The sequence below is a fragment of the Tachyglossus aculeatus genome, chromosome 15 (assembly GCF_015852505.1).
Source record: "Tachyglossus aculeatus isolate mTacAcu1 chromosome 15, mTacAcu1.pri, whole genome shotgun sequence".
Taxonomy (NCBI): Eukaryota; Metazoa; Chordata; class Mammalia; order Monotremata; family Tachyglossidae; genus Tachyglossus; species Tachyglossus aculeatus.
Genome location: NC_052080.1, coordinates 17463146 through 17488986, shown reverse-complemented (window position 1 = coordinate 17488986; position 25841 = coordinate 17463146). Strand labels below are relative to the sequence as shown.

Below are 25841 nucleotides of genomic sequence, written 5' to 3'. Positions count from 1 at the left end.
AGTGTTGGGTCATTCTCTAGTTAGACACACACCTATCTTGTACCCATTTGAGAGCAAGGTCAAGTAAGAAGGCTAACTGGAGAGGAACAAAGATGGCAAGCTGGGCAATGGGTAGAGGGAACTGAGAAGAAAGAGGGACTGAGCTGATAGAGATCCTTGAAGCCAAAGTTCAGAGGTTTTTGTTTTAATGTAAAGATAAATGGTTAAATATTGGGGCTTTGGGGGAGTGGAAAATGCATATGCTGAACAACATTTTAGAAAGATAATCCAGGGATTATTAAGACATACAGGCTGTTTCCAATTTGCCCAGTGTTTAGTACAGTGCCTGGCCCATGGAAAGTGCTGAACAGATAACATGAAAGAAAAGGGTAACTTTTCATCAACTCTGAGAATGAATAACTCTGAGAGGAATTCTAGGCAAAGGAAGAAAAGATTGCTTGGCATCTAGAGTTTCTTCTGTTCTTGTTCCAGTGTTCAGAAGATGCTATTAATCCTATTAAATGCTACTAACTCTGTAATACTGTACTCTCCCAAGCGCTTATTACAGTGCTCTGCCCATGGTAAACACTCAATAAATACCCTTGATGAAGTGATCTAGTTTCCTAATTCTTGACTCCCCTCTGTTCTTAAAATATCTAAATATTTAGAATTGAGGATTTTTTTAAAAAAAGCCATACCTGCAGGAACTGTTTTTCCACTGGAGTGGGTTATAAAAAAAATCCACTTGAAAGGAAGGTGAGAGAAACCAATTTAAGGTGCTGAGGGATGACAGAGAAAAAGCTCATACAGAATGTCTAGAGGCCAATTGGTGTCAGTGTTTATTCTGAATCTATCGACCGTTGTGCATTTTAGCGAGTTGGCTTCACCTTTGCCTTCCAAAGAATAGGGTTGGCCTATTCTTGGGCCCAGGCAGAGGTTAGTCTTGGGTGGTTAGGGTCCCTGCTGCTTGCTGCTTTCCACACTGTCCTGTGGAGAACATCTGGAGAGATGCCCAGTTTGGGTGATCCAGCCCCAGCCCTCCCCACCCTCCTTGGAAGCAGGTTGTCAGATGATGCAGGCTCTGCTCATTGAGCCTCCGGAACCTTGGGCTCTGTCGCTGGACGCTGGGGCGGAAAGCATGAGCTCCTCAGTGGTGACCGGCACTCGCTGCCCTCTGACTCCTCTGCAATATCTTCATCCAGATGGCCACTGAGACCAAGCTCAGGAAAATGGGCATCTTCAAGCTGGTGAGGAAGATCAGGACCACAAAGATGTTGCTGAGAGACGACCTGTGTGGAAGAGATCTGGGGATAAGGATTGAGATTCCCTCAGCTGGAAAGTCTCAAAGTGCCAGTCAGTCCATTCATTCAATTATATTTATTGAGCGGTTACTGTGCACAAAGCACTTTACTAAGCATTTGGAAGAGTACAACAACAGACACATTACTTGCCCATAATGAGCTCACAATCTAGAATTCTGAAAGTACAGTGATCCCCCAAATTATTAATATTATTTTATATTAAATACTTACTAGTTCCAGGTGCTGTATAAAGTTCTGGGGTGGATTTTTTTATATGGCATTTGTTAAGCATTTGCTATATGTCAAGCATTGTACTAAGTACTGGGGTAAATACAAAATAATCAGGTTGGACACAATCCATGTCCCATATGGAGCTCAGAGACTTACTCCACATTTTACAGATGAGATATGAGAAACAGGGATGTTTAGTGACTTGTCTTAGGATACAAGCTATTCAGGTTGTCCAGAGTCTCTGTTCCATATAGGACTCAGCCTAAGTAGGAGGGAGTAGTATTTAATTCCCATTTTTCAGGTGAAGAAACTGAGGCACAGAGAAGTGAAGTGACTTGGCCAAGGTCACGCAGCAGAGAAGGAACAGAGCTGGGTTTTGAACCCAGGTCCTCTGACTCTGAAGCCTGTGCTCTTTCCATGAGATTTGGCTCTTCAGAGCCTGGGAAGATTTCCTTGAAAGGGTGTGGCCCACCCTTCACCATCATCATCAACATCACTCCCTCCCTCAGGTGAGAGAATCAGATGAGAGTCCTGGAATCACTCCACAAACCAGTTTAATATGACTTCTGGGGTCTTCCAGCTATTGGGGGTTGATTTCTCAGAATCCCTAAGTGGTAATCTTAAAGGTCAAAACCCCCAGGAAGACAAGGAATCAGCTATGCCTCAAGGATGTATTCCTTTTTTTAAAGTAGGAAAGCAGAAAGCTGGCCGCTGAAGAAAATACTACTGTGCTTTAACATCAGAAGAGATTGTAATCTACACACACACACACACACACACACACACACCCTCCCCCCAGTCGAGTCCTCTGTGGGAAAAGGAGATAGGAGGAGATAGCAAAAATGGTAGATTGACAACTCTATGGATCCCCTACCAGAATGATTGCAGACGGAGGTAGGGCGTTCTGGGAGACATGTGTCCACGGAGCTGCTATGGGTCAGAGATGACTGGACAGCGTGAGACAAGAAATGGCAAACCACTCTGAGGGGTGTTTTTTTCTGTCACTGATGTGCTAAAGACTTATGGCTCTGGAACTGAATTTTATATTTGGCAGATCAGAGGTGACTGAAGAGGGAGGGATCCAGTGGCTATGACCAATAGCGGGATGAATGGACTGGATCCCTGACTCGGGAAGTAGAAGAGGAGAGTGACATTCCCACTCCTTGATCAATTATTTTTCACCCAGGACGAGACGAGTGAGTGAGTGAGTGAGAGAGAGACAGAGAGAGAGAGAGAGAGAGAGAGAGAGAGAGAGAGAGAGAGAGAAAGAGAGAGAGAGAGAGAGAGAGAGTGTGTGTGTGTGTGTGTGTGTGTGTTAGGTGGCCGGGGTTGGGAAGCATAGTCCTCTAGACTGTAAGTTCATTACGGGCAGGGAACATGACCACTAATTCTGTTGCACTATATTCTCACAGGCGCTTAGTACAGTGCTCTGCGTGGCCAGCGAATGTGTCTGCTAATTGTTGTACTATCCTCTCCCAAGTGCTTAGAACAGTGCTCTGCTTACATTAAGTGCGCAATAAATACCACTGATCAATTGATTGAGTCTACATAGTAAGTGCTCAATAAATACTATTGATTGATTGTGCACTTAAGTACATTATCTGTAATTTCTTTATTTACGTTAATGTCTCTTTCCCATCTGAATTATGAGCATATTGTAGGCAGGGAATGTGTCTGTTTATTGTTATATTGTACTCTCCCAAGTGCTTAGTACAGTGCTTTGCACACATTAAGGGCTCAATAAATATGATTGAATGAATGAATAAATAATAATAATAATGGCATTTTTATTTTACGCATCTCCCCACTCCTCAAAAAATTTCAGTGGTAGCCCATCCACCTCGATAATCAACAAAAAGTACTCACCATTGGCTTTAAAGCACTCAGTCACTTTGCCCCCTCCTACCTCACTTCGATTCTACATCCCAGCCCACACACTTCGCTTCTCTAGTGCTAACCTTATCACGGTGCTTCCATCTCACCTGTCTTGTTGCAGACTCCTAACCCACGTCCTGCCTCGGACTTGGAATGCCCTCCCTCCTCTAATCTGACAGACAACTACTCTTCCCCGCTTCAAAGCCTTACTGAAGACACATCTCTTTCATGAGGGAGGCTTTCCCAGACTCAGCCCCACTTTTTCTCAACTCCCACTCCTTTCTGCATCACTCTGACTTGCTCCCTTTGCTCTTCCCCCTTCCCAGCCCCACAGCAGTTAGGTACATACCTGAAATTTTATTTATTTGTACTGATGTCTGTCTCCCCACCTCTAGACTGTAGCTCTTTGTGGGTAGGGAATGCCACTATTTACTTTTGCACTGTACTCTCCCAAGCACTTAGTAAGTGTTCTGCACACAGTAAATGCTCAACAAATACGATTGAATGAAAAAATGAATTAATGAGACCAAGGAACTGCTGTTCTATTCTCCTTACCTCCTAGAAGAGTCTTTGTCGTTAGGCAAACTCCTGTCCAGTAACCCTTGTGTAGTGTTTGTTATTTCAGCAGTCGATGTTGCTGCCTTGCTTGTGTTCACCACTGTTTCTAAACACACAAATTGCAACCACAACATGAGTCACTCTTCCCCCTGACCGGCTCTTCTTAGCCTTCCAGCCCACTGCCAGCTCTACATTTCAGGGGGTTTGGGGTCCCCCCAGAGCAGGGTGTCTATGAAGGGTGGCAGCAGGGATGGGGGAGGAGGGACCACAGTGAATTAGAGGAAGAACAGGGAGCGAGCATAGGGATGGGCAGGACCTGGTGGGATGCTAAGTGTTTGTGACCCCACCTGCTCCAACAGAACCTGAAAGATTCCTTCTCTGCTATCTACTCTGGGTTTGGGGGGACATGGGGAGAGGGGAGCACCCAAGCCTTGCTTTGGCCTTCAAGCACTCATCTTTGCAATTTATGAAGCTGTGTGGCTTAGTGGAAAGAGCATGGGCTTGGGAGTCAGAGAACATTTGTTCTAATCCCAGTTCCGCCACTTGTCTGTTGAGTGACTTTAGACTAGTCACTTAACTTCTCTGTGCCTCAGTTACCTCATCTGTGAAATGGGGATTAAGACTGTGAGCCCCACGTGGGACAACCTGATAATGTACCTCAGTGCTTAGAACAGTGCTCGGCACTCAATAAGTGCTTTACAAATGCTGTATTATTCAATCATATTTATTGAGCACTTACTGTGTGCAGAGCACCGAACTAAGCACTTGGGAGAGTACAGTACAACCCAGTTGGTATAGCACTTTCTTTGCCCTGTATGAGCTTACAGCCTAGAGGGAGCTTATTTCTAAGTATTCATAAGGTGGTTAGTCCAAAAATCAGCCTCCTCAGGCACATTAATACCAGAGTGGGAAGAGGCGTGGGTGCCATACATAGATTTTTAGCATATTAGTGTAGGCTTCTCAGTGCTCAGACTTTATAGATCCCACAATCCCCTCACCCCACTCTCTGGTTCATAGCTAGTTAGTCCTGGTTAGATAAAAGAAAAGTCTTGGTTCTGAAAAACTCAACTCACCTGTTTTAGAATATCATTACTACTAATAAAAATAATAACAATAATCAATTTGGGGGGGGGGGGTCTATTATTCTTTCTATGTGTCAAAGCGCTGTACTGTGCTGGGGAAGATATAAAAGAATTAGATGTGCATATGGAGCTCACAGTCTAAATGCACAGCCTCAAATTCACACACACACACACACACACACACACACACACACACACACACAATCAGTCACATTTATTGAATGGTTACTGTGTGCAGAGCACAGTACTAAGCACTTGGGAGATTTCAGTATAACAGAGCTGATAGACTTGTTCCCTGCCCACAACGAGTTTACAGTCTAGAGGGAGATAGAGAGATTAATATAAATGAATAAATCACGGGTATTTTCTTTAAGTGCTGTGGGGATGAGGGAGGGGTGAATAAAAGTGCCAGGGCAACACAGAAAGGACTGGGAGAAGAGGAAATGAGGGCTTAGTCAGGGAAGGCCTCTTGGAGGAGATGGGATTTTAATATGGCTTTGTCAGATTCATTCATTCAATCGTATTTATTGAGCACTTACTGTGTATAAAGCACTGTACTAAGCGCTCGGATATGAAGAAGGAGGATGTTCCAGGTCAGAGACAGGACATGGTCGAGTTGTCATTGGTGAGGTGGATGAGATTGAGGAACAGTGAGTAGGTTGGCATTAGAGGGAAGTATATTGGCTGGGTTGTAGTAGGAGAGCAGTGAGGTAAACTAGGATTGAGTGCTTTAAGGCTAAGTTCATGTATTCACTCACGCACAAACACATATGTACACATAAGTATTGGGTATGCACAAACATTTGCATACATCCACACATTTCCCAGACATGAGTAGACATGAGTACCAACAAGTAACTTCCTACACATGTATTCATATCCCCACTCTCTCCTGCACCCAAATACACACAGTGAGAATAAGCCAGGGGCTTGAGCACTGAACTATTCCTTGTACAGGTTGGGTAGGGCAAACAGTACAGATTCAGGACCCCTGGTGCCAGGAGTAAAGGACTCTCACCTTGGGAGATAGACACTGTAAACCACAACAGGGGTACAAAGCTAAAGGTTTTGTCAATCCTACAGACATAAGAGGCAGCATCATCTGCTGTCAGGTTCTCCAAGGTCACTGTGAAGATGCGGTTGTAGTGATTGTCTCTGATGGATACTCGTCCCTTCTTCACCTCTCCCTCTGACCCGTTGGTTTCAACCATGGTGATACATAAATCCAGATTGGGTTCTTTGCACCAGGATTTCCCATGCATCCTGTGTTTCTCTTCATATGGGCACTGCACACTCAGGGATCCTCCCACGATGCCCTTCACCTCCGTGAAGTCTCTCACTGGAAAACAGCCTAGAAAACACAACCCCGTGTCCCCATCTCCTCACACTCTGATGGGGGAGGGGGTTCTGGTTCCTTGAGTGTACCAGGCCCAAAGGAATGGGGCCCCCATTGGACTCTGTACACTGGGGGAGCCAGCTGAATTATGGAAACTGCCATCAGGTAGAAGGACAGGCTGGGCATCCAAGAGGTTGAAGCCTGGGCCTGGACTTCAGGAACTCTGACGGGGATAAAGGGAGTGACCCACAGAGGAATTCAACCTATTGAGGAGCCAAAGAAAGCCATGAAATGCTAGTGACAGTTCCTGTCCCACACAGGGTCAGAAACTAAATCTAAATATGTGGCAGATTTGATCCCTGTTTTACCTATGAGGAAACTCAGGCACAGAGGAATTACGTGACTTGCCCAAGGTCACACAGCAGTTAAATGATTTGCCTCTCTCACATAATAATAATAATAATAATAATAATAATGGCATTTGTTAAGTGCTTACTATGTGCAAAGCACTGTTCGAAGTGCTGGCACACCACCCCTTCTCTCCCTTCTGCAGTTTCTGTCCCTGGGACATTCAAACCAACACCAGAAACCCAGAATCTTGCAAGATTTTCAGCATAATCCTGAACTTTGTCATTTCAGCAAAGTGAAGCAAATACACTGAAGCGTGCTTGTTTTCTCCCTGGACCACCATGCCCCCAAATCGATCTTTACCATCTTCTTCCCACACCTGCCCCTCTCCACACCCACTTCTTTGCCCAGTTCTGTTTCCCTTTTCTGCCTTTCTGCCTGTTGTCCTTTCGTCATTTCAAATGCTTATTCATAGAATCCTATTCCTCTCTCTCTCGCTCTCTCTTTTCTACCTCATTCTTACCATCAGATTCTTCCGCTACAGTGCCCATGTCACACCCACTTAACGGATCCGGTGCTTTGCACATAGTAAGGGCTTAATAAATGCCATCATTTTTATTATTATCCTCTCTCCACTGCCAAATCTCTCCCCTCAGCCACCCCTGGTCCTACCGAGCTCCCATTCTGCTCCTCATTTCCCACCTTGTGGCCTTCAACGATCCTGGCTTTATTTAACTGGAAACCCCCTTCCCCACTGGGTGGATTCTTAACCCCTTTCAGTCCCTCCTCAATGCCCGCTTTTCCCCCAGTTCCTTTCTAGTTTCAAGGTAACTGGCATCAAAAATTCTCCTCTTTCCCTTTGTGGACAAGGTCTGATCTGGGTGGCTTCATCTTGATGCCCCAACAGGTCCTCTAGACCACTGGACTAGTTTGGTATTGAACTTTTTCTTTTATATTGTTTAGTATTTATGCCATTTTCCTATCTGCCACCAATCCCTTCTCTACCTTATTTTTAGATCTGGAGTCCCTGGAGGGCCAGGAACTGTGTCTAAGTCTCACTTGTGTATCCCTATCCAGCACTTCATCTGCAAACCGATACGACTACTACTGCTACTATTGCTACCACTGCTACCACTATTACTAGTATTGGTAATACTGGTACTAGAATCAGCATGGCCTAATGGCTAGAACATGGGCCTGGGAGTCGGAAGGATATGGGTTCTAATCCCAGCTTTGCCATTTGTCTGCTGTGTGACCTTGGGCAGGTCACAAGTCACTTCACTTCTCTGTGCCTCAGTTCCTCATCTATAAAATGGGGATTAAGACTGTGAGCCCCATGTGGGACATGGATTTTGTCCAACATGATTTGCTTGTATTTACTCCAGGACTTAAATACCACAATTATTAGAATTATGACTGGTACTACTATTACTACTAATATTACTACTATCACTATAACTGTTACCACTTCTACTACCACAACTATTACTACTTATACTACTACCATTACTACTACTACTACTACTACTACTACTACTACTACTACTACTATCTGGATTCCTGCCCAAATATGACTTGTCAAGCTCTGAGAAAAGTTCATTCCCACCCCTCAGCAAATGTTCCCTGAGGGAATCAAAGTCATTCAGACAGATTTCCTAGAATTAGGGATCATCATACAGTTTCTCTGATCTCCTTAGAAAAATCCCCAGTGATTCCCCACCATTTCTCTTCACCCATGACCTATTTCCTCCACTCTTCCTCCTCCCCCACCCTCAGATCAGCCTTCCATGGGCCAGAGACCCAGACAAACTTACCAGGTAGCAAGGAAAAAAGCAGAGCCCAAGGTAGTTGCATTGTCTCGTCTTCTAATCTTGTTCTTCTGACAGCAAAAATAAAGCACAGTGGGTCTCTGGGTAAGGGCTAGTTTACTCTGGAGAAATGAAATTTTAATTCTTTCACTTCTCTTTATGATCTTTCTCCCTCATCTACTTGCAGTGCTTGCTTTCTGACGGTGGAGGGGAGAAGTGGGTGATGAGAGAAATCTGAAATTAGCCAAAACCCAGCAATCTAATATACGTCACAACCCTTCTTTTCACAAAAATACAAGAAAGGACCAAACCCCAGCCTTCAAGTATTGTACTACTCCTGCTGTCTTCGGTTCTTGATACTTTCAGGATCTCTATCTTGTCTATCTTATTTTAATCTCATCTATTTCACTCTCCCCACCTTCAAAACCTTATTGAAGGCACAACTTCTCCAAGAGGCCCTCATTTCCTTATCTCCCACTCCCTTCTGCATCACCTTGTCCCCTTTATTCACCCCTCCCTCAGCCCCACAGCACTTCTCCATAGTTTATTTGTATTAATGTCTGTCTTTCCCTCTAAACTGTGAGCTCATTGTGAGCTGGGAATGCATCTACCAACTCTGTTCTAGTCTCATCTCCCAAGTACTGAGTACAGTGCTCTGCACATAGTAAGTGCTCAATAAATATGATTGACTGATTGATTCCTGGACCTGACTGATGACTCCTTCCAGGATTCTGCGGGAGCTGCTCTGAAAAATCTGAGACTGAGGGCTCCCTGGTTAGTTTCTGTGACCAAAAGTCCTTTCCTCTGTGGGGGTCTGAAGTGTGGGCACCCAATTCTGGGCATCAGGAGCTCTTCCCTCTGCTGCTGCTGCAGCAGCTCTGTGTGGGGGTGCAGTGTGGAGCACTGAATTGCAGGGAGTTGGACTGAGGTCCTCCTGCGGAATGTCAGCTACTAATATAGATCATCCTGCCCCTGTGTGCCCAGACCTAATGGGAGTGACCCACAGAGGAATCCAACCCATTGAGGAGCCAAAGCAAATCACAAAGTGCTAATGGCACAATTCTTATCCCACATGGGGCTCACAATCTAAGTACCAGGGAGATTTGATCCCCATTTTACAGACAAGGAAACTCAGGCTTAGAGAAGTTAGGTGACTTGCCAAAGGTGGCACAGCAGTTAAATGATTTGCCTCTTCCATATACACACCTTCCTTACTCTCCCCTCTGCAACTCCTGATCCTTAGAAATTCAACAGGGAATGTGTCTGTTTATTGTTGTATTTTCCTCTTCCAAGCACTTAGTAAAGTGCTCTGCACACAGTAAGCACTTAATAAAAGCAATTAAATGAATTAATTCAAACCAACAGCCGATACCTGAGAAAATCGCTAGGTTTTAAGCATAATCCTTTGCCCTTTGTCATTTCAGCAGAGGGAAGCAAGTTCACTAAAGCGTGCTTGTTTTCTCCCTAGGCCACCATGCCCCCAAATTGATCTTTGCCATCTTCTTCTGCCCCTCCTCAAACCCACTCCTTTATCCAGTTCTGTTTCCCTTTCCAGACTCTCTGTCTGGGGGTGTCAAGGACCCTGGAGGACAGTACAGAGAGGAGATAGGAGAGGGAGGGAGCAGGAAGGGGGGCTTAGTGAAATGTGTGACCACCTCCCAACCCTCTACGCCTCTCACACTACTCCAGCATTTCCTGGATTGACCTTCCTCCTTGTGTCCAGCCTCTGAGTTTCTGGGAATCTGATTATCTGGTAAGTAGCTGTGGTTTCAGGGCCTTGAAGGAGGAAGGAAAGAAGTGCACTGGACACTGACCATGGGATGGGAGGGGGGGCAGAGATTCTAGGGCATCCTGAGAGAAAGAGCTCGTGGGTGGAGCCAGCCAGATGGAGGCCCCAGGATAGGAAGCAGTGGGCCTTGTGCGAAAAAGTCCAGACCTAAGATCAGATGACTTAGATTCTAATTCCAGCTCCAACGCTTTCTGGCTGTGTGGCCCTGGAGAAGTCACTTATTTACGCCTCAGATTCCTCACCTATAAAATGGGAGTTGAATCCCTGTTCTTCTTCCCACTTAGCCTGTGAGCCCCTTGTGGGACAAGGACTGTGTCCAATCTACCTTTCATTCATATTTATTGAGAGTTTACTGTATGTAAAGCACTGTACTGCACTCTTTGGGGAGTACAATAAAACAATAAACAGATTCCCTGCTCACAGCAAACTTACCTTTTCTCTACCCTAGTGCTTAGTATGGTGGTCAGCCCAGAGTTGAACAAATACCATAATTAGTATTATTTTCAGAGGGAGTGTGTTCACAGTAGCTTCCTCCTCACTCCACCCCCTAAATCAACCAGCTAGCAGAAGAGGAAGAGTTTTGCTAAGACTGTCAGCTACCAGTCCATTTGACTCACAGAGTTTTATGGAGACGGAAAGGTGTCTTGGGATTCAACTCATTCACTAGGACACGCTGAGGCAAATTGGGGAAGAAAAGAATCAGATCCCTCCAATTTCCACTTCCTGGCATGGGACTGAAAAGGAAGCAGGTGCATATGATAGAGAAGTACCGTGGCTTAGTGGAAAGAGTATGGGCTTGGGAGTCAGAGATCGTCGGTTTTAATCTCAGCTCCACCTCTTAGCTGTGTGACTTTGGGCAAGTCACTTAACTTCTCTGTGCCTCAGTTCACTCATCTGTAAAATGCAGATTAAGCATGTGAGCCCCACATGGAACAACCTGTTTACCTTGTATCTACCCCAGTGCTTAGAACAGTGCTTGACACATAGTAAGTGCTTAACAAATACCATTATTATTATTATTATATTATGATTCAATATAGTGATATGGAGTGGAAAGTTGGTGCCCAGAATGGAACTAGTTAAGGATCTGCTGGCTAGACTTTAAGAAGCAGCATGGCTTAGCTGGTGGAGCACAGACCTGCAAGTCAGAAAGACCTGGGTTCTAATCCCAGCTCTGCCGCTTGTCTGCTGTGTGACCTTGGGCAAGTCACTTAACTTCTCTGGACCTCAGTTACCTCATCTGTAAAATGGGGATTAAGACTGAGCCCCCTGTGTGGGACAGGGAAGGTGCCCAACCTGATTAGCTCATATCTACCCCAGCACTTAGAACAGTACTTGACACATAGTAAGCACTTAAATATGATCATCATCATCATTCTGGTTCCTTCCCTACCCTAATCTCTGTGTGGGGCCAACTCAGCTTGACAGTCTCATGCAGCCCTGTGCTTATACTATCTTTTAGACATGTTTTCCTGTTGACTTTCTAGAACCTCACTGTATGATCCCTATTAGACTTTAAGCCTTCCATTAGATTGTAAGTTCCTTGAAGTCAGAATTGCATGTACCAACTCTGAATTGTTGGTACTTTCCCAAATGCCTAGTACAGTGTGCTAAGCACACAGTAAGAGCTCAGTAAATATTACTGATTGATTGAGCTCACATTTCTATCTCAAAATCACGATCCCCTCTCTTCCTCTTTCTCCCTCTTTCCAGACCATCACTCCCTTGGCATCACTGCCTGTCATTCCCAATCATTGGTGCCCTCAAAGACAGGATGGATGGATGGAGAGATGCCAGGCTCCATCAGAGAGAATATCAAGAGCGGAGGTTCAAACACAGCCCCTCCGACTCCATGCTGACCTCCTGGAAACATTTTCTCACTGATTCCCTACTGCTTCCCTTCACCCACCCACTACTTTACCATTCTATCACCATCCTCAGTTCCTCTAATTTCACATCTCCAGCCCCACTCAGCAGGGAAAGCCAGAAGGAAGCCATCAATGTTTTCCTTGTCTCTTCCTTCTAGAGAGATCAAACATCTTCTCACTTTGGTGTATTTAACCTTCCCACATCACTTGGTAATTCTGCTCTGAAAAAAAAAAAAGAAACTGGGGAAGGGTAAACTGCAGTAAACCAGCAAAAAACAATGTTTTTTTTAAATGGTATTTGTTAAGCTCTTACTATGTGCAGGCACTGTTCTAAATGCAGGAGTAGTTATAAAGTCATCAGGTAGTACACAGTTCGTGTCCCACATGGGACTCACAATCTTCATTTTAATTAATAACAATTTTAGTCTTAATTTTATAGATGAGGTCCCCGAGGCAAAGAGAAGTGAAGTGAGTTGCCCAAGACCAGATGGCAGACAAGTGGAAGAACCAGGACTAGAAACCAGGTCCTGGTGACATTTGATTTCATTTCCAGTAAATTAATAACTATCTCCGTGAAAGACTCACATCTTGGAAGCTCAAGAGAACAATTTTGTTTCCCCAACTCCCAGGGTACATCACCTATTCTTCACCAGATGGCACAACTGGTTGAGGTTGATTTTTCTGAATCTCTGGGCATTCCTCTCCCAATTTATTCTTTCTAGATTTTGAGCTCAGCCTGGGCAGAGAACGTGTCTGCTCGCTCTGCTGCATTGTAATTTCCCAAGCACTTAGTGAAGTGCTCTGCACATAGTAAGTGCTCAATAAATATCAGTTATTGATTGGAACCCAAGTCTCCTGCCTTCCAGACTTGTGTTATTTCCATTAGAACACACTGCCTCTTCTTACAGGCCTGTGGTGGTTTCCTCATGTGGGGACCAAGAGGAGCTGAGCAGAAGTTTGTGTTCTGGGATAGTCTTACCCCTGCCCTTTTTCTGTTTGTCCTGGGAAGCAATGCTGACCCTGCTGGAGAGGCTCCGACAGTCCCTTCCACTCAGGTAACAAAACAATGATAATAATAATAACAATAATAATAACGGTGGTATTTTTAAGCACTATGTGCCAAGTATTGTTCTAAATGCTAGGGTAGATGCAAGGTAATCAAGTTGGACATAGTCCCTGTCCCCCATGAGAATCACAATCTTAATCCCCGTTTTATAGAAGAGGTAATTGAGGCCCAGAGAAGTGAAAAGACTTGCCCAATGTCACACAGCGGACATGTGGCAGAGAGGGGATTAGAACCCACATCCTCTGACTCCCAGGCCCGTGGTCTTTCCGTAGTCCACATTGCTTCTCAAAGGGCTTTTCTCAAAGTGCTTCATGGTGAACAGGAGAGGACAGAGATCAGATGCGAGATTACAGCTCAATCAATCAATAAATGGCATTTATTGAGCACTTACTATATGCAGAGCTCCATACTAAGTGCTTGGGAGAGTATAATACAACAGATTTGGCGAACATGTTCCCCGCCTCCTCCCTTTATTGAGCTTACAGTCTGCAGTTCTTCCTTCTTTTGGGTGTGACAGGAAGCTGAAGGCAATGGGAAGTCACAGGTGACTGCAGACACCTCCTTTCCTCAGCATCCTCCATGGTCTGTTCACCCAGACCACGGCACACACCAGGCTCAGGAAGACGGGCACCTTCAGGAAGACCAGAATCTGGAAGTGAATGTTTCCAAGGAAGGATCTGTGCAGAGATCAGATGATAGCAGAGTGAGCTGCCCGAGACACATTCATTTATTCATTCAATCATGTTTATTGAGCTCTTGCTGTGTGTGGAGTACTGTATTAAGTCCTTGGGGGAGTACAACAACAAAAAAACCCCAAACCAGACATTCCCTGCCCACAATGAGCTTGCAATCTAGAGATGAGCTCTAGATCTCCCAACTCTTTTTGTGCTCCATCCTCCTTCTTTCTGCAACATTCCGGGACAGAGACCATGTCAGTCTACTCGACTCAACCCTCCTCTCCAAGCCTCCATCTGCCTCCACTCTGCTCCCTAATAATAGAACAGGTCGTGGCTGAGAAAATACTGTAAAATCTTCTAAGCTTATGTGGATCTCCTTTCCGCATACCATCTGCTCTCCCTCTTAATAATGATAATAATAATATGGCATTTGTTATGCACTTACTATGTGGATATAAGCAAACTGGGTTGACATAGTCCCTGTCCCACATGGGACTCACAGTCTCAATCCTCATTTTACAGATGAGGGAACTGAGGCATTGAGAAGTGAATTAACTTGCCCAAGGTCGCACAGCTGAGGTTTCTCCTCCTCTGCTGACACAGCAGACAGAGGATGATCAGCTCAATTGCCCATTGCCAGTTTACTGGTGTCAGAGCACTGTACCAAGCACTTGGGAGAATGCAGAATAATGGAGTAATAAGACACATTCCCTCCCAAAGGGAGCTTACAGTCTAGAGGGGAGACAGCCATTAATATAAATGAATTATGGATACCTACATCAGTGCTGTGGTGCTAAAGATGAGGTGAATAAATGATAATAATAATAATGGTATTTGTTACATGTTTACTTTGTATCAAGCACTGTTCTAAGTCCTGGAGCACTGTTCTAAGCATTGGGGGTCGGGGTGGGGGGGGGGGTACAAATCCAAGTGCAAGGGCAATGCAGAATGGAGTGGGAGAAGAGGAAATGAGGGCTTAGTCAGGGAAGGCCTCTTGGAGGAGATGGGCTTTTAATAAAGCTTTGAAGGTGGGAAAAGTGATAATTTATGGACGTAAAGGGGGAGGGAATTCCAGGACAGAGGCAGGACATGGACGAGATCTCTCAAATCTCCCTAATTCTTCCAAACACGAAAAGGAAGCAGCACAGCCTATTGGATAGAGCATGGGCCTGGGAATTAGAAGGACCTGGGATCTAATCCCAGTTCTGCCACTTGTCTGCTGTTGGACCTGGGGAAAGTCACTTTATGTATTCGTGCCTCAATTACCTCAACTGTCAAATGGGGATTAAGACTGAGCCCCGTGTGATTAGCCTAAATCTACACCAGCACTTAGAACAGTGACTGGCACATAGTAAGCTCTTAAAAAAAAACCCAAAAATTTTTTCTCAGCACTTACTACAGTACCTGGCACCTAGTAAGCATTTAACAAATACCATTATAAAAAGGCAGTACGGAGGATGTGTTCCATCTTTAGTGGCTGTGATGGGGAGACTGTAAACTTATTGCAGGCTTGAGACGAGTGTTCATTGTAGTATTGCACTCTCCCAAATGCTTAGTACAGTGTTCTGCACATAAGAAGCACTCAATAAATGCGATTGAATGATGAAAGAAAGAGACACAGGGAGCTAATGCTGACAATTCTTCTCCTTACCTGGAGAGAGGAGTGGGCACAGGTGTCTTCATGCTGCTTGTCCTCAGAGGTGAATCAGGGGCTCCTGTGGTACCTTTTGGAGCTGCAGGAGACTGGATGACATTTGTGGCTGATGCTGAAATCACATTCAGACACAGAATACTTTTTTCCTACCCTCTTAAACTGTGAGCTCTGTGTGGAACAGGGACAGGGTTTACTATTTAAGCTCCTCTAGTCTGTAATCAGGTTGTGGGCAGGGAATGTCACTGTTTATTATTGCATTGTACTTTCCCGAGAGCTTAGTGCAGTGCTCCGCACACAGTAGGCACTCAATAAATATGACTGAATGAATGCATCTTATGAACCATCTCAGCATATGGTTCATCTTGAACTCTTAAATGCCATTATTAGTAATTATGATTATAGTACTACTATTAATAATTATGGTATTTGTTAAGCACTTACTATGTGCCAGACAAAATTTCAGAAAATGGATGTGTCAGCTAGCAGAGACCTCTGGTAGCAGGGAGAGCTGGGGATATGAGAGAGTTATTCATGAACAGCTTAAATTCTAAAAATAATTAGGAAAAAGGCAAAGCCATAGAGCATTTGGAGCCTTGCAAGTATTTCATCCATCACCCTGGTTAGAGTGTCAGGCAGAGTGTATCTCTCCAATTAGGCCTGAGCAAGGAGCGGAGAAGACATTGAATGCTTGCTTTGTGCAGAGCACTGTACTAAGCTCTTAGAAGACTACAAGGCAGCAGAGTTGATAGAGAGATGTCCCCTGGTCACAGGGAGCATGTATTCTAGAAGGGGGAACAAGAATGAATATGAACAAGTAAAGCTCTATGTGTACATGCTGGGGGGCTGAGGTAAACATCAAGCTCTCAATAATAATTAATAATTATGTATTTGTTAATTACTATGTGCCAGGCACTGTACTAAACACTGGAATAAATGTAAGCAAATTCAGGTGGACATGGTCCCTGACCCATGATTCACAGTCTTAATCCCCATTTTACAAATGAGACCGCTGAGGCTCGGAGAAGTGACTTGCCCAAAATCACACAGCAGATTAATCGGGGAGTTGGGATTAGAACCCCCGGCCTTCTGTCTCCTGCCTGTGCTGTAGCCACTAGGCTATGTTGTTTCTCAAAGGGTACAGATTCAATAGTTGCCCCTCCCTCTCTGCACCAAGCAGATACTCCTGACCATTGGCTTTAAGGGAAGCAACATGGTCCAGAGAAAATAGCCCAGACCCGGGAATCAGAGAATCTGGGTTCTAATCCCATCTCTTCCATTTGTCTGCTCTGTGATCTTGGGCAAGTCACTTCACTTCCACAGGCCTTGGTTTCCTCATCAAATACTACTCCCTCTTGAGTGAGAGCCTTATGTGGGGCAGGGACTATGTCAAACTTGAATATCTTGCATCCACCCCAGTGCTTAGTACAGTGCCTAATGGATAATAAATTCTTAACAAATATAATACTAGTAGTAACTAATATTATGAAACTTATGACCTGTAGAAATCAGTGTAAATAGAAGCAGCAGGGCATAATGGATAGAGCATAGGCCTAGGAATCAAAAAGTCCTGAGTTCTAATCCCAACTCCACCACTTGTCTGTTGGGTGACCTTGGGCACATCACTTTACTTCTTTGTGCCTCAGTTACCTCATCTGTAAAATGGGGATTAAGACTGTGAACCCCACATCAAGCAGGGCTAACCCCAGTGCTTAGCTCAATGCCTGGCACACAGTAAACATTTAGCAACTACCATAATTATTATTGTTAAAAGTTTGGGAGAAGAAAGGCAAGTTCCAGAAGGTAAACCTTGTCAGTACCCCCAAAAAATCAAGTCACAGCAATATGGCATAAGGACTTTTTTATAACACGATATTTAATACAGACCTGAATGGGTGAGGACAGACAGAATCTGAGACCCTAAAAGCAGACTCAACCTCATCACTGAGTTGCTGGGAGAGATAGCTATTTATAGTCCACGGTAAGAACTGTGTTCCTTCACACCAACAACTGAATCCAATTAAGTTGGGCTCCAGTTTTCTTAATTGAGGGCAGAGTAGTGGTTGAAATTGAAGACAGGGGAAGGGTGCAGCTGAAACATGATTAGGAAAACAAGGTAGATTAATGCAAAATGGAGACTGAAACCAAAATGTAGTAAGGCTGGTTAAGGGTTGTTTTCCACATCCTGCTTGCATGAAATATTTTCTACAAAATGGCCCAGGGTAGGGTAGAGTGGGCATTTTTCTGGAGAGACTGAGACATTGGAAAGGTTGCATCTGTTTGCATCCAGAATCCACCAGTATAGGATGAGGGAAATCAATTAATCTATCAATCTATTTTTAAAATTTTATGGTCTTTGTTAAGCTATGGCTATGTGCCAGGCACTGTACTAAGCGCTAGGGTAGATACAAATTTAGGAGGTTGGACACAGTCCTTGCCCCACATGGGGCTCCCATCTTAATCCTCATTCTACAAATGAGGTAGCTGAGACACAGAGAAGTTAGATGATTTACCCAAGGTCACATGGAAGACAAGGGGCAGAGCTGGGATTAGAACCCAAGTCCTTTTGATCCCAGGCCCGCGCTCTAACCACTAGATCATGATGTTTCTCAGTCGTATTTATCAGTGCTTATCATTATCAATTCACTGAGTAACACGTGTAGAGCCCTGTACTAAGTGCTTGGGAGAGTACAATGTAATAGAGTTGGTGGACACATCCCCTGCCCTCAAGGAGCTTAAAGTCTGTATTAATGTCTGTCTCCCACTCTAGACTGTAAGCTCATTGTGGACAGGGACCGTGTCTACCAACTCTTCCACTGTACTCTTCCAAGCGCTTAGTACAGGGCTCAGCACACAGTAAGTGCTCAATAAATACCATGGGATAATTGATTGACGCCTGAGGCCTGGAGCAGAGAACGCTCACCTTTGGAAACCAACACCATAATCCAGAACTTGGGATCCTTCCGGGTGGTATTGATCCCACAAGCATAAGAACCAGAGTCATCTTCAACGAGTTGCTTCATGGTCACAAAGAAGGCAAGGTCTTGGGGATCGTCTCTGATGGACATCCGGCCCACAGTCACCTCTTCTCCTGATCCTCTGGTCTCCACAATCTTGGAACAGGTTAACCAGTAGCCCCTTCTGCACCAATATTTCCCACACATCCTGTGTTCCTCCTCATACGGGCACTGCACATGCAGGGATTCTCCCACGATGCCCCTCAGCTCCTTGGGGCCACTCAGAAGGAAACAGCCTGAAAAACACAACTCTTTGACTCCATCTTGCTCTGCCATAGGTGAGGAACTAGTTTCCTGGGGGGGATGTCGATCATTAGGAACCAGTTTCCTGGGGGGATGTCAATCATTAGAATAGATATTCCTTGTCCCAGGCGGTCGCCGGAGATCTCAAAGCCCTCTCGAGACCATAAGGTTACTGTGGGCAGGGAATGTGTCCATCAACTCTGTTGCATTTTACTCTCCCAAGCGCTTAGTACAATGCTCTCTGCACCCAGTAATTACTCAATAAATAGCACTGATTGATTGAAAGGATCCATAAGTATCACCAATGGAGGGTGTAGGAAAGCCACAAAATCTCATGACATAAAGTGGACTTGAGATACCTTGCTAACCTCCCCATCCTCATCTCACTTTCAGGTCAAGAGCGCTTTGCTCTCGATCAGAATTTGGACCAGAACCACGTAAGCAAAAGGAATGAAAGTTTATTGTCAGCAGGGAATGTATCTGTTATAGTGTTATATTGTAATCTCTAATGAGCTTAGTTCAGTGCTCTGCACAGAGTAAGCACTAAATGAATACCACCGATTGATTGAAAGGAACCACAAATGTCACTCTTAGAAGTTTGAGGGAAGTCTTCCAAGTGTCTTGGCAAAAAGGGGCCTTGAGACACTTTGCTAGCTTCCCCATTCTCATTACACTTTCAGACCATGGGCACTTTGGTCTCAGTTAGAATTTGGGCCTGAACCATTTAAGCAAAGGAACAGTGTTGTGGATACTTGGGAAACAGGAAGTGTGAAACCTATTTGCTTAGAAACCCTCAGAAACTATGGTTCTAAAAGGCAGACTCAGCTGATGCTTTTCCACACTCCCATCCTCCTCAATTCTGGCCACTTTTTCAATGGCAATGACAACCTTTGCAATTGTCCAATCCCACCTCCAAACTTTCCAAGCTCTTTTTTGTAAGCAGCAAAATCACAGAGCTTTCAAGTCTTGCTGACAACAGGAGTAGAACAGGGTTCTAATCCTGGCTTTGCCACTTTTCTGCTGTGTGATCCAGGATAAGACACAACCTCTCTGCACCTCAGTTACCTTATCTATAAAATGAGGATTCAACAATCAATCAATCATATTTCCTGAGCTTTTACTGTGTCAGAGCACTGAACTAAGAGCTTAGGAGACTACACTACAACAGTTTTGGTAGATATGTTCCTGCCTGTAACTAGTTTACAGTCTAGAGGGGGATTATTAATTATAATTGTGGTATTTTTAAGTGCTTACTATGTGCCAATGTCTGTTCTAAGCGCTGAGGTAGATACAAGGTAATCAGGTTGTCCCACGTGGGGCTCACAGTCTCAATCCCCATTTGACAGATGAGGTAACTGAGGCACAGAGAAGTTAAGTGACTTGCCCAAGGTCACAAAGCAGACAAGTGACAGGGCGGGGATTAGCACCCATGACCTCTGACTCCCAAGCCTGGGCTCTTGTCACTAGGCCATGCTGCAATTAAGACTGTGAGCACTATATCCAAACCGTATGCAAGCTGATTAGCTTGTATCTTTCCCAACCTGGCACATAGTAAGTGTTTAACAAATACCATTAAAAAAAACAAAACAGGGACAGGACTAGTCGGTAATGAATCAATCCAATTTATTGATCGTTTGATTTATCACCCGCTCTTTTCTCACATATCACCGCTTTGACCCCCTCCCCGCCATCCCTTCTCTCCCCTTCTTCTCACTAGATCAGATTCCCTTAGACTGAAGCCTCAAATCTACTCACCTGGAATGCAGAGGAAAAGCAAAACACAAGTCAGGAGCATTATCTTCTGCCTGTCTTCTTGGTTCATTTTCCACCCTTCTCAATCCAGGAACTCAGCCCAAAATCTCCTCTCCAGTTCTTTCACTTCTTTTTTATTTATTTTTAAAATTTTATTTCTCTCATATTGGATTCCTTTTAAACAATCTCACTTCCTTTTTCCAGTGAAAATGACAAAGAATCTGGGGGAGAGGCAGACTGCACATAACAGATTGAAAACTTGGGTGGAATTTTGCTGGATTTTGCCTGATCGTCTAACAATCGAATCCTCAGGGCTCACTCCGGGTTTCTACAGAGCAAAATCCAATTCTGGTCTTTACTGCCTCTCACAGGGTCGCTCCTTCCCTAAATTGAAAAGTATTGCTCATTCATCCCGATAATACCCAGACATTCAGGAGAATTTGGATGTGTGTGTGTGTGTGTTGAGAGTCATGCTTCACTTTTTTTAATGGTATTTGTTGAGCGCTTACTATGTGCCAGGCACTGTACTAAGCACTGGGATAGATATGAGTTAATAAAGGTTGGACATAGTCCTTGTCCCACGAAGAGTTCACAGTCTGAGTCCCAATTTTACAGATGAGGGAACTGAGACACAGAGAAGTGAAGTGACTTGCCCAAGGTCACACAGCAGACAAGTGGCAGAGCCAGGATTAGAAATGAGCTCCTTCTCACTCTGAGGCCCAGGCTCTATCTACTAAGCCAGTCTGCTTCCCATGTGTTGGGCATAAGCCCAGTTTGGCTTCGTGGACTGCCTTCATTCAGTGTCTTCTTGAAATATTTTTCTATTCCTGGTAAACACAAGTGAAGATTGTCTTTAGTATGGAGCTCCAAATAATAATAATAATAATAATAATAATTATGGTATTTGTTAAGCGCTTACTATGTTACACTGATCTAAGTGCCGGGGTAGACACAAGGTAATCAGGTTTGTCCCAAGAGGGGCTCCCCAGTTTTAATCCCCATTTTACAGATGAGGTAACTGAGCACCAAAAAGTTATGTAGCCTCCCCAAGGTCACATAAAAGACAAGTGGCAGAGCCGGGATTAGAACCCACAACCTCTATGATGGTATTTGTTAAGCACTTACTTCCCTGCCAAGCACTATAATAAGTGCAGGGCTAGACACAAGATAATCAGTTTGAACACAGTGCCTGTCTCATCTGGGGCTCACAGTCTAAATAAGAGAACGGACATTGAATCACCTCTTTAGAGAAAAGGAAAACTGAGGCATAGAGAAGGAAAGTGACTTGCCCAAGATCACACGGCTAGTCTGACCTAGACACTGTCCTCACCTGCATGGTTGTCATTCATCTTTGAAGTCACAATTCGACTGGGTTGTTCAACTATCAATGTTTGTGGGACCCACAATCCTGACTATTGTGTGCACCAAAAGGTTGTCCTATATTGTCATGCTTAATGTCTACAGTGTCTGATGTTGTTTACTTTTTCTTCTGCATCAATAAATGGTATTTACTGAGTGCTTACTGTGTGCAGTACACTGTACTAAGTGCTTCAGGAAAGTACAAAACAATAGAGTTTGTAGACATGGTTCCTGCCCTTGAGGAGCTTGGTCTACAATGGGAAACTGATAATTAAATTAAGAATAGGGGAAATAGTAAAGGGTCAGAGCACTTCTCGATTTCACCAACTCAGAGACTGGTTTAACTCTGGGAGGAAATTTAGGCAAGGGAAGAAAAGATTGCCTTGCATCTAGAGCATCATCTATTCTTGTTTCAATGTTTAGAAGCTGCGCTTTCATCCCATTAAATGCTTCACTCTTACTTCCTTAATACCTGAATCTCCCCTCTGTTCTTAAAATTCCTAAACATTCAGAACTGAGGATTTAAAAAATACCAGAAGGAATTGTATGGGATATAAAAAAAAATCCAGTTAGAGGGGAAGTGATAGAAACCAATTTTAGGTGGTTGAAGGATGACAGCAAAAAAAGCTTATACAACTCAGCGGTAAGAGGCCACTTGGTGTAAGGGTTTATTCTGACTCTATCAGCCATTGTGCGCTTTAACGAGTAACTTCACTTTTGCCTTCCAAAGAACATTGTTGATATATTCCCAGGCTCAGGCAGAGGTTAGTACTAGGTGACCAGGGTCCCTGCTGCTTGCCGCTTCCCACGCTGTCCTGTGGAGAATGTCTGGAGAGATGCCCAGTTTGGGTGATCCTGTCTCAGCCCTCCCCACCCTCCTTGGAAGTGTCTTGGAAGGTGTCAGAAGACACAGGCTCTGCTCATCCAGCGTCCGGAAACTAGGGCCCTGTGGGTGAACGTTGGGATGAAAAACATGAGCTGCCCTCTGCCTCCTCTGCAATCTCTTCACCCAGATGGCCGCCCCGACCAAACTCAGGAAGATGAGCAGCTTCAAGCTAGTGAGGAAGACTAGGGCCACGAAGATGTTGCTGAGAGACGACCTGTGTAGAAGAGATCCGGGGATAAGGATGAAGATTCCCTCAGCTAGAAAGTCTAAAAGTGTCAGTCTGTTTAGAATTCTGGGAGTACAGTGAACCCTCAAATGATCGTTATTATTGTGATCATTATTACTATTATTATTACTACTACTGTATTAAGTGCTTACTATGTGTCGAGCACTGCTCTAAGCTCTGGGATGGATACAAGTTAGATCAGACACAGTTCCTGTCCCACATGGGGCTCACAGTCTAAGTGGGAGAGAGAACAGGCATTGAATCCCCCTTTTTCAGATGAGGAAAGTGAGGCGCAGAGAAGTTCAGCGAAGCTTGTCATGGGCAGGGAATGTGTCTGTTTATTATTGTATTGTACTCTCCCAAGCTCTTAGTATGGTGCTGTACACACGGTGAGCGCTCAATAAATATGACTGGCTGATTGACTTGAGTGGCTGGTCTCCTAGAACCTAAGCAACAGAAGACGGAGGTTCCTGGCATTTATCCCTGCCTGCTTTGCCAAACGGCCCTGACTTCTCCCAGCCCTGTGTTCCCCTCCCCTCTCTAGTTCTGCACCTGGGAGAGCCAACAGCAAGAAGGCCTTGAGGTGGGAGTAAGAATAGTCACTCCTTTCTTAACCCTTTCCTGAGTTCCTCATTCTACCCTCCTTTTCTTTCCCTCCACTGTGTTCCTTCTCCCACGTTGTGGACAACTTTGGGAACCAAAGGATCACACACATCTTTCTCGGTAGGTGGAGAAAAAGAGAGAGAGAAAGAATGGCATAATGGAGAAAGCCCGGGCCCAGGAATCAGAAGGTCATGGGTTCTAATCCCGGCTCTGCCACTCATCTGCTGTGTGACCTTGGGGAAGTCACTTCACTTCTCTGGGCCTCAGGTACCTCATCTGTCAAATGGGTATTGAGATGGTGAGCCCTACATAGGACAGGGACTGTGTCCAACCTGACTTACTTGTATCCACTTCAGTGTTTAGTATAGTGCCTGACACATAGTAAGCACTTAACAAATGCTACAATTATTATTAGAGAGGGAGAAAGAGTGAAGGACCAATTCAAGAAGATATATAGATTGAGGGACCTCACAGTGACTTTGGAGCAGAAAGCCAAATGCCTTTTATGTAATAGTGACACATTTTAAGTGCTTATCACATACCAAGCACTGTTCTAAACAGTGGGGTAAATACAAGTTAAAATTGTAAGATAGAGATCATCTGCTCTGCTACTTTATGGGTAGCAGTAGGGCCTAATGGAAAGAGCACGGGGCTGGGAGTCAGAGTACCTGGGTTCTAATCCTAGCCGTTTCAACTGCTGCTGGGTGACCTTGGTCAAGTCAATTAATTTATCTTTGCTTCAGTTTCCTCAGCTGTAAAATGGGGATTAAATCCTACTCCCTCTTTCTTAGACTATGAGCCCAAAATTAATCCAACTGGGTTAACTTGTACCTACCCTGGTGCTTAGTACAGTGTTTAACATACAATAACTGTTAACAAATGCCATAATAATATCTTATCCCCAGTTATACTGGTGAGGAACCTGGCCCCGCGACTTGCCCAAATTTACAAACTACTAAGTAGAGGAGCCAGGATTAGAATCCAGGTTTCTTGGGTCCCAGTCTGATGTTCTTTCTATTCGGCCACACTGCTCCACTGCCTCTGCCCTTGGTTCTTCTTACCTGCGGAGGCGAAAGCAGATAACTGCTGTCTCTTCATCAGCGGCTCTGTACTCCATGGCTGTAGGATTGTCTGGAGCTGCTGCTGAAAGTTTGAATTGGAAGTCCAATGAATGAGGATTCGTGTCCATGCTGGAGTGAGAACCTCTGTAGGCAAACTTGGTGCTCCCCAAAGGGGCAGGGAAGAAGCAGGGAAGCAGTGTGGCTTAATGGATAGAGCAAAGGCCTGGGAGCCTTCTAATGCCAGCTCCGCCATTTGTCTGCTGTGTGACCTCGAGCAAAGCCACCTCACATCTCTGTACTTCAGTTATCCCATCTGTAAAATGGGGATTAAGATTGTGAGTCCCATGTGGGACACAGTCCTGATCCAACCTGATTAGCTGGTATCTATCCCAGCACTTAGTACTGTGCTTGGCATACATTATGCACTTAACAAATACCATTAAAAAAAATGCAGGGCAGATGACATGTAAATGAGGTAAACTGTCACTTGCAGACAGAGTGAGATAGGGGTAATAACCCAGTGTCACCCAATGGTGAATGTCAAAAAAAATTTAAATGATGCCAGGACATTCATTCATTAAATCATATTTATTGAGTGCTTTCTGTGTGCACAGCACTCTACTAAGCACTGGAGAGAATACAATACAACAATTAAGATACACATTCCCTGCCCACAACAAGATTACAGTCCTCAGCAATGATGAGAAGGCTTTCAGGCTGTCAAGGGGAGGCCATCTAGATACTGAAGAAGCCAGCCACCTGGCCCAGAGCCTCTTTGGGACTAGGGAGAGCAGCGCTTAGAACAGTGACTGACACATAGTAAACGCTTAACAAATACCATTAAAAAAGAAAAGGGAAAGAAGGGTTTGCAGCTTTTGAAGACCAATCAGTCAGTCAGTCATATTGACTGAGCCCTTACTATGTGCATAGCGCTATACTAAGCACTTGGGAGGGTAGAATATCTCAGAGGTGGTAGACACTTTTCCAGCCCACAATGAGCTTACAGTCAATAAGTAAGCCAATTGCTTACTGCGTGACCTCGAGCAAGTAACTTCACTACTGTATGCCTCAGTTTCCTCAACTATAAAATGGGGATTCAAAACCTGATCTCCCTCTTAATTAGGC

At 44.5% G+C, this 25841-nt stretch overlaps 1 protein-coding gene and 1 pseudogene across 1 annotated transcript; both read right to left on the bottom strand.

Moving 5' to 3' along the window:
• Positions 1-815: 815 nt before the first annotated feature.
• On the bottom strand, positions 816-8608 carry LOC119937857 (CMRF35-like molecule 6). The gene is made up of 4 exons (XM_038757519.1): positions 8525-8608; positions 6045-6377; positions 3942-4050; positions 816-1283 (listed from the first exon to the last, which is right to left on the bottom strand). The coding sequence occupies exons 1-4, from the start codon at positions 8562-8564 to the stop codon at positions 1127-1129; spliced, it is 639 nt and encodes a 212-aa protein (XP_038613447.1). The 5' UTR covers positions 8565-8608; the 3' UTR covers positions 816-1126.
• A 5118-nt stretch (positions 8609-13726) lies between these two features.
• LOC119937592 lies at positions 13727-24844 on the bottom strand (annotated as a pseudogene).
• Between the last annotated feature and the right edge of the window lie 997 nt (positions 24845-25841).